This window comes from Oryza brachyantha, chromosome 3, assembly GCF_000231095.2.
Source record: "Oryza brachyantha chromosome 3, ObraRS2, whole genome shotgun sequence".
In the NCBI taxonomy this organism is placed as follows: domain Eukaryota; kingdom Viridiplantae; phylum Streptophyta; class Magnoliopsida; order Poales; family Poaceae; genus Oryza; species Oryza brachyantha.
In genome coordinates this window covers 25,970,784-25,981,857 of record NC_023165.2, presented here as the reverse complement: position 1 = coordinate 25,981,857, position 11,074 = coordinate 25,970,784, and the positions used below count along the sequence as shown (strand labels likewise).

General features: G+C 44.7%; 2 protein-coding genes across 2 annotated transcripts; both read right to left on the bottom strand.

Annotated features, from left to right (window-relative positions):
* Positions 1-589: 589 nt before the first annotated feature.
* LOC102699579 (casein kinase II subunit alpha-like) lies at positions 590-5,234 on the bottom strand. Its single transcript, XM_015834597.2, has 10 exons — positions 4,863-5,234; positions 4,639-4,768; positions 4,033-4,227; positions 2,815-2,972; positions 2,397-2,487; positions 2,254-2,319; positions 1,608-1,690; positions 1,461-1,524; positions 1,308-1,376; positions 590-1,206 (listed from the first exon to the last, which is right to left on the bottom strand). The coding sequence occupies exons 1-10, from the start codon at positions 5,186-5,188 to the stop codon at positions 1,171-1,173; spliced, it is 1,218 nt and encodes a 405-aa protein (XP_015690083.2). The 5' UTR covers positions 5,189-5,234; the 3' UTR covers positions 590-1,170.
* Positions 5,235-6,405: 1,171 nt separating this feature from the next.
* LOC102709545 (QWRF motif-containing protein 2-like) lies at positions 6,406-10,836 on the bottom strand. The gene is made up of 6 exons (XM_006650575.2): positions 9,358-10,836; positions 8,491-8,610; positions 7,824-7,940; positions 7,641-7,730; positions 6,939-7,046; positions 6,406-6,842 (listed from the first exon to the last, which is right to left on the bottom strand). The coding sequence occupies exons 1-6, from the start codon at positions 10,693-10,695 to the stop codon at positions 6,780-6,782; spliced, it is 1,836 nt and encodes a 611-aa protein (XP_006650638.1). The 5' UTR covers positions 10,696-10,836; the 3' UTR covers positions 6,406-6,779.
* Positions 10,837-11,074: the final 238 nt, after the last annotated feature.

Genomic DNA, 11,074 nt, shown 5'->3' with positions numbered 1-11,074 from the left:
TGAATCTAGACAGGACCTGAGTTGCAGGAAATGGTTGCGGGTTCAAAAGGCTGCAGGCTGCAGCTGCTCCATGATTTTTTTCCACCTGAACGGGTGGTGGTGGCAGGGGGGTTGCAGATAGATAAGCCCGGTCGTTTGGACAAGAGCGTGTCTGGGGTGTACGAGAGACAGGGAGGTTTGTGGTTGGGGGCAGGGTCGAGCCCAAGTGCCCAACTTTTCAGCCTTCTTTTTTGTTTTGGCTGCAACCTTTTCAGATTTCACTGTGTGTGGTAGCATCTCCAGGAGAAAGAGAGAGAGGTCTTCTCTACATCTGTAAAGTCGAAACATGAACGCGATACTCCACTCTCCAAAGTCCTTGTCCCCTTCGAACAACGTAGGAGCAGAGCACTTTCAAAAAGGGTGTTTTTACCTTTGACAAGGCTTGGAGCAAAGATTACTCCATGAAACCCCCGCCGTGATGGAATGGATCGGCGGAGCTGTACGCAACGAATGCTCATCTGATTCACAGGAACATGGTTGCAGTCTTGCAGAGTAGTTTTGACAAGTCACTGTTTTTTTTTTCAGTTGCACGGAATACTAGTTAACTAATGGTACATGGAGGCATCTTCTGAATTCACTCCGACAGGAATATGGAATAGTCGATTTACAAATATCGGAAACAAGATCTTTTGCGTAACATTTTCACAGAGTTTCAGAGTCCCATGAAAACTTAAAATTGACCACAGGGAATGCATATCTGGAGCTTACACGGCCCAGCAGTACAGGGCGTGGATCGTTGGAAGCCATAACATACCAAAATATCAGTGGCCGAGAAGCCCATAAGCATCACAGGAGACCGTCACAAGAAGATACGCAGGATTCCACTAATTGGGAATACGATGGCTGAACATCTGAGCAAATAATTGGGAATACGATGGCTGAACATTTCTGTGCGGTGAAACTGCAGGAGATGAATTATTATTGATAAAAACTGGTCATATAAAAGAGCTAGCAGAGAAGAATGAATCAACAATTCACACAAATGCTGTGACAGTTACATGTTGGTCAAGGATTTATTCTGGATCAACAATACACCTGCCTTGAAAATTAAATTTCCCTCTATATATTTGACACAGTAGCAAAAACTGTCAAATATGCCGCAAATCACTATTGGGCACTCTTCCCGCTGTTTTAAGTGCTTCTCACAGGATTGAAATATGGATGAGCCTGCACCGAAAATATATGCATTTAGAGAACAGAAATTAATATTTCATTTACGGCATATGCCTGGCAACGTGCTTCCATAAAAGTCGGAGATGGAGAGTCACCATGGCTTCCTTCGCTGTAGGCCTTTCCTGGTGATCATAACGAAGCAACCTGTCTACCAAATCAATAGCCTATAAAGGTAGAAACATTGTCAAATACATCAAACAAGGAGATGCACTAAGCCACTAGGCTAAATGAAAGGCAACAGAAACCACCTCAGGGCTTGCTAGGTGTTTGTTCCCTGAGTTGACAAACATTAACCATGGCTTCCTATTATGCCTGCAGCAAATAAAATATCCAGTTAGACCATGCTAACTAATGAGAATGGATTACATTCAAGATTATCCAAAGCAAGACATGACCTTCCAACAAGTCTTTGAAGCTGTGGGTCAAGCTCAAGACCATACTTTTCGAGGTAGTTGTAGAAATTTTCTGTTCCAAGAACCTAGAAATGATGGAATGTGTTGCATACATTACTCACGATAAAGAATGCTTAGTTATAAGTAGTTGTTTCATTAAGCCTTCTTTCTTCGCAAAGGACAAGCAAACATCTTAGGCTAAGTTTGAGAGGGAGGGAAAGAATAAGATACACAAGAAAAGGTAAGCCATTAGTGGATGATTAATTCAGTATTAATTATTTCAAACTTGAAAAATGGATTAATATGACTTATTAAAGCAACTTTTCTATAAGATTTTTTTGGCAAAAACACACACAATTTAGTAGTTGCTCACGGGAAAACAATGAGAGTTTTCACCTTTTGTCCTCCTGAACACACCCTTTAGTATATGTAGTGGTTTGGTCAGAGCTACCAAATTTAAAATGCTCCTACTTCAATTCAGCATTCAGCTGAAAGCATCTTTGTTGGAGTACTACCGGAAAATCTTGCTAAATTTAGTAAAGATTCCCTGAACTAAATATGTTTCACAGCACAGTTCAGCATAAACCAACACAAAATGGCAGCTAGAATTACTTGGAAAGATTGAAAGAAGTTTAAGCTTCGGACATACCTCAGTTATTTTGACTAATTGGTCATAGTTATCCTGACCATTAAAGAAGGGATCGACTCGGAATACCTGCAAAGATTACCAAAATGCATATCAATACGGTTCTGTTATCAAAGATAACTGGCTGACCCCAAATTCACACTTACCATTGCTGCAAACATGCAACCAAGGCTCCACAGATCCAACGAGTAATCATAATCTAACAAGTCCACGAGAAGTTCAGGGCCCTTATAACTTCTGTAATAACACAGCATGAGCACATACATGCAGTGAAGACAAGAATGGGAAAAATATGAAAAATACTAGAGAATAATGGGATCAACTGGAGTGGGACTAATGAAACTGTTAAACTGATACACATTAAGTTATTCAATAAATATATGTGAATGGTATCATACAATAAAGTGAATTTCAGTCCCTGAATGACTCTTTCCACTGAGTTAGGGAAATGTGATCTTGAAATTTTCTCGGATACATAAAGAAAAAAAAATCCAACATAAAAGGATCTCAGAGGGTTAAGGCACGTAAATCTAAAGCATTCAGCTTTCAATGAGGGAGACTAACCTTGAAGCAACTCTAGCATTATATTCCATCCTGGGATGATAGAACTCTGCTAGACCCCAATCAATAAGACGAAGCTGGCGTTTCTCATGATCGATCATGATATTGTGAGGTTTGACATCTCGATGCATGATGCCTCGTGAATGACAATAATCTAGTGCCTACAGACACATTTGGATAAGTTAAAGACCATCAAAATAAATGTAGTCATGCATAAATAGAATGACTGCTTGCTTGTAAACTGTGTTAACATATGAGAACACGGAAATCTGGTTTTAAGGATTTACTCTGGCAGAAATAGGCCTGCAGAACAAACAATATGGGGAAAAAACCAAAACTTTACAACATCAGCTGTTCCCTCATTTTTTCTGGATTATGAATAAACTATGGTGTCTTTGATATTTATTATGGTTACAAATACATGTAAAGGGTGTGGTGAGCACCTTTTGAAGACTAATATTAAAACTGGAGAAGCAAGTACCAAAAGACATTGAGGCAAAAAAGCCTGCTAAATGCCATACTTACACTACTAAAGAGGTCGGTCTGGCAACTAACCTACAGGTCAGCGCATGCTACGGAATTTATTTGAAGAACATAAATGAAGTTAGTTGATACTGTGTAGTGGACAACTAGACCCATACTTATCTGATTTACTGCTATTTAATCTCTGGTGTTGATTTAGTAGATCTGAATTCACTCCAATTTACAAGGCAGGCTCTAGCAGACAAAGAGGTCGGTCTGAAATTTCATGATTAATTCAGCCATAAGTTCGAAGACAATTACTCAAACAGCCGTTAATGATTGTTTATCTTTTACATTTTTTAGAGCAAAACTTCTAGGCTCCTGCACATGCATCTCAGCTGATAGGAACATGTCCCAGCTTTCCAAACAGATGTGTTGATACCATTATCATGTAGGCAAACTATAATTTTATCTCCCTGACCTTGTACAAGCCATCTTGACACAATCTACCCATCCATCAAAACCATTATACTCTATGCACTTGGCGTTCAAACAGGAATGCTATCTACGAATAAAAACTACCATGATGACTAAACTTAATTATTTATCAGCAGACAGTATACGAGAGCTAGAAAACTACTAGGGTTAGGATACACTCTTAGAAGTAAGAACCAAAAAAGTCAAAAAACTTGAAATACTTTCACAACAAAGAAATGCACCATCCCTGCAGTTATAGAGTTCTACAATTCAGATTCTTACCTTTAATAATTCGTAAATATAGTATCTGATATCATAATCCAATAGTGTTGGGTAGAGCACTTTGAAGTCAGTATTGTTGATATATTCAAAGATCAAACTAGGTGTCTTCGATTCATCATCCCTGACAACATCAAGTAGCTTTACAATATTCGGTCCGCCATATAAGTTTTGAAGTATCTTTATTTCCCTCTTTATCTGCATCACCATAAAAGAATTCAGTTAAGATTGCTAAGAAGACACATGAACTACAGAAAAAATGTCATGAGAACACATAATATAGCACACAAGGCTCGTTGCATTATACTTTCCCCTAAAACCGAATCATCAGTAAGATTTAAAAGTGACAACTTTCTCTGGTGATTTCGTTTAACACAAGGCAAATAACATTCATGGAGCCACATCATCCAAAACTCCTACAACCATCTGAGGGATCAAACCAAACTGCATTGCCCAATGCTCATGTGTATCCTAGATTCTTCAAGTAGACTATGTAAGTCTAACAGGAATGACAAAAATTTACCAGCCATTAATGGGGAAGCTAAATTTGAACTATACAATTCAAAGTTCCACTGCATAGGCATACTACATTTTCAGGGTAAAGCCTACCTTTTTCTTCTTGACGGGCTTGAGGATCTTAATAACGCACCTCTCGTCACCACCAGGTCGGAAGCCCTCGAACACCTCGCTGTACTTCCCCCTCCCGAGCTTGCGCAGCACCTCGTACCCATCCTGCTCCCTGCACATAAGCAAAGGAGCTTCTCCATCAGAGCCACAAACCCTAGCCCCAAATCCGGAGGTCATGGATCAGCTCCCTCGCCACACCACCGTACCCCCACTCGATGTCAAGCGACTCGTAGTCCCAGTACTCCTTGGGCCGCTGGGAGTTGGCGTCTGCGTAGACGCGCGCCACGGAGGCGGCGCCCCCGGGGTGCCGCGTGGCGCGGCCGATGCGGGGCGGCATGGGGAGCGGCGCCTCGGCGGCTGCTGCTGCTACCGCCGCCGCCGCCGAGGCGTAGACGGTGGGGGCGAGGCGGCGGCGGCGGCGGTTGTAGTGGTGGTGCGCGTAGCGCGGGGCCGCGGCGGAGGAGAGGAGGCGGAGCAGCTGGGGCGCGGTGGCGAGCGGGAGGAGGCGGCTGCGCGGGGCGCACCAGGCCATGTAAATTCCGGCGCGAGGGGAGGTGGGTGGGGGTGGCTTGGCGTCCGCGACCTATGCCGCACAGCTCGGCTTGGAGGAGGAGAGAGAGAGAGAGCACGAGCCAGCGACCGTGGGGAGGAGAGCACGGCTCGGCATGGGCCTTGATGGGCTTTCTCACGCGAAACATCTGGAGAAAAAATTCTTCTGCCCGTGTCATCCGAATGGGCCGATGAGTCGTGGCCCATTCGGAGCGGCGGTGGCCACACCGATGACCGATCTGAACTTGTGAAGGTGACCGCCGGCGGTGCATCGTCTCTCACGGCGCCGGCCGCCGCCGGAGCCGCCTTGGAAGGCTAACATCTCAACGTGGCTCACCCTAATGCAGCTCGAACATGTCGTGGTTTCCAATCTTCCAGACCCCCATCGCGTGCAGGAGACAGGCGCACGGCAAAGGAAATGATGCAGCAATGTAGCAAGATCGAGAGGCACCAGCCGATCCATCAACTGACGCCGTCCCTCGCCGGCACAGGCTGACAGTCTCCACGTCGGCGTCAACATCATGCACCCTATATTTTCGCTTTTCTTTACTATGATAAGCTAAAATGTACAATTTTAATCTTAAATTTAAAACTGATTTTAAAGTTTCTTTCATCTTATCAATTATTTTTAACTCACAAATATGTCATTTTGTCACGCATGGTCTTAGCGTAATCGTCCGCACGCACCCAACGGCTTGGGAGATGAGATCTCATCAGCTGGGCAAGGTAATGGACAGCTCACTGCTGTAATGGCTGGGGTGCATTCCGCTCCCGTGAGGAGAGTGTTACTGCTCCATTTATGCTGCTGCTCTGAAACAGTGTTCATCCTGTCATGTTCAACGGGAACAAGAAATGAATAGCGGCGCTATGTAGAGTGCAACCAGTTAGGCTCAAAACCTAACGTTTGGTACAGCAAATCAAGGTAGCAACCAGACCAGCAGTCTTAGGCAGCGTTCGCCCCATTAGTTAAATGAGCGCACGTAACATGAAGAAAACCATTAACATATGATTAATTAAGTATTAGCTTTTATAAATTTAGAAAATGAATTAATTTGATTTTTTAAACAACTTTCATATAAATTTTTTTAAAAAAATACACCGTTTAATAGCTTGAAAAGCATGCAAACAGAAAAAGATGGAGAAGTGTCCCCCCTTGGTCGGATTCGAACGCTGCCTTACTCTTTGGAATGACATGCCAGAAGATATTAATTAGTATGGCTAGAAGAATAGAGGATATACTGCATTCCCATGGCTGATGGCACCGAAGGTCATCCAACGAACAAAAAAGAACACTTAAATTAGTTAGACCTAATGCTCACCTAAAATTACAACTATATACAAGTTGCGTTTAATTTGTTCTGCAATCTGCATAGGCTTGGCATAGCTCAACTCAGCAATCAGAACCTATCGAACAAAGAAAAAAGAGCCAAAAGAGCACTAGAATTGGATTTGTATTAACGGGCTGCGATAGCTTCTTCATAACTTCGGAGAGTCGGTGGGCACCCAGCAAGCCAATCAGATTTTGCAACTGCAACTACGGTCTTCGGTTAGTGAGTTAAGAGTAGTCTGCTCTACTAACGCATGCGCCTCCTGTGGGTTGTCTGTACTCTTTGCCCTTGCAGGCTACAGTATTTGACCTGTTTTGGCAATGAACGTGATGTGTAAATTAGAATAATCGCTATAGCAGTTGCGTGCATATTGGAAAATGAAACCAAGCAGGCTGTATTACTTACGTGCATAGATGCAAGTGTGGACAGCAATTCTCTGGATTGGTCCATTAGAGTGCGTTCTTGTGTAGCGATTTTAGCAAGGTCAGATACCAAAACGCTTGTCCCAGATAGCTGCACAGTAACAGATTACTCAGCTAAATGGAAGAAAAGTGCCTCTCAGAACATATATTTTCACGAACCTAGAAGATGTATTGAATCGTGCTCTTATCAAATCCTCTAAGAATACCTTGATGGAATAATCTTTTGGAAAGTTTATGGCAGTGCATGGAGCTCTGCAATAAATTGAACTTAATGTTCCAATTTAACCAAACTAACAAGGTTTAAGAGAAAACAAACCCACATTTATCCTAGTCTTCTATTCATAAATCAGAAGCTTTTTGTTTTAGATTCATAAATTTAACCTTGAAAAGGTTGTTAAAGCCATCTGATCTAGTATGTTTGACTAGGATCAGCCTAATCAACACCGATTGTTGATAATATGTTCAAGCCAACCCAACCACCCATTCCAGATCAGATAGTTATTGAACTTTCTTGTACATCCATGGAGAGAACTACATGTACATTCTTTCTGTCCTTAGAAAATCAAAGGTGTTGTAGGGTGCTGGGCATGATATTAAGGTATTGATATTATTAACACAAGGAAATGTATATGTAGATAAGCAACTCACTATTCAGGAAAGGAAAAAGAGATAAATAAAGCAGTACCTTGGCCAGCAAAGTACATATCGAACTTCCTATTGTCTGCATGATGTCAACTGCGGAGCCAACAGCATTTTTCACATCTTGGATATCAGCCTGCAAGTGAGAAAGTAGCAAGAAGGATCAGAGATTTTATTGGCAGGTAGAAACACATGAAAGTGATTAGCTGGCTGACAAGTTATTGCCAACCTTTGCTCCATCAGTAACAGGAAGGCACAGTATGGTGGCAGTCAGAGCTTCCACAATCCCAGATAGAGAATTTGCATGATCCCTCTCTAATAAAGACCACTCCTCCAGAAAGTCCATCTGTTTAAATCAAATTCTATCAGATTTTATCGCGAAAAAAAAAAACCATCATATTTTACGTAACAAGATAGTGTTGAGAAATGAAATTCAAAGTTGTTACAGAAAGCTAGCAGCTCAACCAGGCCAAGTTATGACCTAGAACAATACTGTAGATTGTCAAGGTCCCACTACAGAGGCCACATGCTGATCCTTTTCCCTTTCAACTTTACAGTTATGCACATGAAAGGGCCATGTGCAATGCATTGACAAAGGCCATTGTGTGAAATGAAAAGGCCCCGCGTGGAGCAGTTATGCAAACAAAGTAAATCTGTATTCAGATAATCCTGCACAAAGCTAGTTCATCCTAGTCTTCTACTTACTGTTGGTAAAAAGTTCTCTTGCTAGCAATGTCTGCCAACCAGATGTGCAAGATATTTCAAGGTAATGAGAGGAATTATCAGGATTAAGGAAATCATAAGTATTAAAGTTAACCAGGAAAATATTGGCCATGTGAAGCTGTGACAAAAACAGTAAAGCCAAGCTTGCAGAATAAACCAGATACAGTTCTTACTTGTCCCTTGAGAACTGTCATGAGTTTCCAATTGTTCCGGAATAGTTGTAGCTGAAACCTTTTAAGAGCAACAGATTTACGCATTCCTAAGGTAGTAATCCATGCATCACATAAGTATTTCTGAAAAGGTAAAAAAACAAAATGTTAGCAGAAAACGAATGAATAAGGCAGAAAACATAACATTTGCCTGAAATAATCTGGCTGATATTGAACTTTTTTGGTCTAGGTGTAGTGATAATATTAAAGATAGCAACTTGACTCCTTCAATGAACCACTTGTAGATGATAAACAGACTTTGTCTGACTCAAATACAAAATTCAAAATTCCATCTTAAGGTATTCAAATACACCTTGAACAATTTAGGTTTCAACAGGCAAAGAACTCGGAAAGCTTTGTGTCACTTCTTCATCTTACCCTTGTTCACTTGAAAAAAGAAGCTGATAAGATACCTGGCATATGATTGACAGTTATACATTTCCTGGTGTATCTATGTTCAATAAGCCTTTTAATTTACTAAAATATGATGATGTACTACATTATAAGCATGAGCAGCCACGTGGACTACTAGTACAAGCAATAGCATGAAACCCTTCTCCTCAGATTTTATGAATTGCACATTACACAAGCTATCAGTGAAACTGCTAGGCTGCTAGCTTGGCAGGAATCAGGTGAAGTCTAAAATCCACAGGCCATGTGTGTATGCTAATTTTCAGGTGTGCATCAACATGTATAGATATAAATTTGTAAATGCATATACGGATTTTACTTGTACAAGAGCAGTCCTCTTTCACAAATTGCAATGGAAAAACATATTAAGTATTCACATTAATATGCCCAATAGTAAAACTAAACATGTGATAAACTCACCTCTGCAGTCATCTTCTGTGTGGCAAGTGCAGCATCAGCTTGTGCATTTACACACCGCCACTGTAAATGTCGATTGCATAAAATCCTCAATAGGTGCTCACAGTCAACCTTACTACACCCAAGCCACCTCCTTTTCACTTCACCATCCAACCCATATCCAGATGAACTTCTTCCATGGTGATCTCCATATGATGCACTCACCCCCACAGAACTCCTTGCTCGGGATGGACTTGACATTCTCCGTGATCCTACAAGCTTACTTGGTGAAGGTTGCCTAATTGGCCTGTTCAGAGGAGACGAAACCAAGCCATTCAACGATGATTTCTTGACTGGTGCTGTCCTGGGAGATGATGCAAACCCAGAGCTATGCGTCATGAATGGTGTGCTTGGATCTGCAAGGCGATTCGGCCTGCTGGCCGCCGCATCCTGCAAGAACCGTGCAGGCACACTCATCCCCTTTGGGGACGGGCGCGCTCTGTGAGAAATGCCCATGCCAGCATCCTGAGACCCAGAATTGCTCCCTGATGACACACTCTCTGTGTCTGATGACATCAAGTAGTCTCCACTATCAAACGAGCTACGCCGCACCCCATCCTCGAACACCATCGACTGACGCAGTGAGCGTACAGCAGCCAGTACAGCGGCACCCCTCTTGTCCAGAGAACAATCCAAGCTCTTGGTAAGCGGATTCCCCTCGAAGCCGTGGGAAGCCCTCGCGGACATTGGCCACCTCTGCTGACCACCTTCAAACACCTTCCCCCTCTCAGGCACTGTACCCATACTGGGCCGCCTCCTCTCGGGTGTGGTGGACGCCGCCGCCACCGGCCGCCGCACTGGCGAAGGGGAGGTCGCCGGCTTCGCCTTGCTGGTCTCCAGGAAGTAGGAGCGACCCTGGAAGGCGACGGAGAGGCTCCTCGTGGACCTCGTGGTGGTGGCGGTAGCCCCATTGGGGCCCAAGGCCTCACCAGCAGCCGCATTGCTCGTGGGGCGCGGCCGGTCGACGGAAGCGGACCGCCTGGGGAGCGGCGACGCGAAGCGGCGGGAGGGCGTGGAGGCGGAGGTCGAGGTCGAGTTGGAGGTCGCCGAGGAGCTGGTGGTGGTGGTGGTGGTGGACGACGAGGAGGTCGAGGTGGAGGTGGATTTGGAGGAAGGGGCGAGGAGGTAGCGGGAGGGGACGGCCTTGCCCTTGGGCTTGCCCCTGGCGGCGTCGGCATTGGCGTTGGCGGATTTGGACGGGGAGAGCGCGGAGGACGCGCGGCGGCGGTGCGGGGACGGCGACGGCGACGGGTTCATCCTGGGCGGGGCCGCCGCGGCCGCCGCTGCGCCTGCGGCGACCATGGCGGCAGATCTCGCGGAATCTCCGCGCGCTTCGGCGTGGGGTTTGGGGTTTCAAGATGGGAGCGAGCGAGCGGCCGAGGTGGGCGGACAAAAGGGGAAGAAGAGCGGAGCGGAGCGGAGCGGCGCGGCCGACTCGCTTCGTGGGGTGGAGACTAGAGTGTGACTCAACTCAAGTGAAGTGGCATCTCCGAGAGAAACGGGGGAAGGCGACGTGGTGGTGGTGGTGGTGCCGGTGCCGGTGCCGGTGCCGGTGCCAAGGGTAAAAGCGGAAAAGAATAGAACGGAGTAAAGCGTGGCAGTGGCAGGCAGTCAATCCGGACTCCGGAAACGGTGACGGCGTCAACTTGGTCTCTTGCGTTTCCAGCAAGCTCTAGCTGCT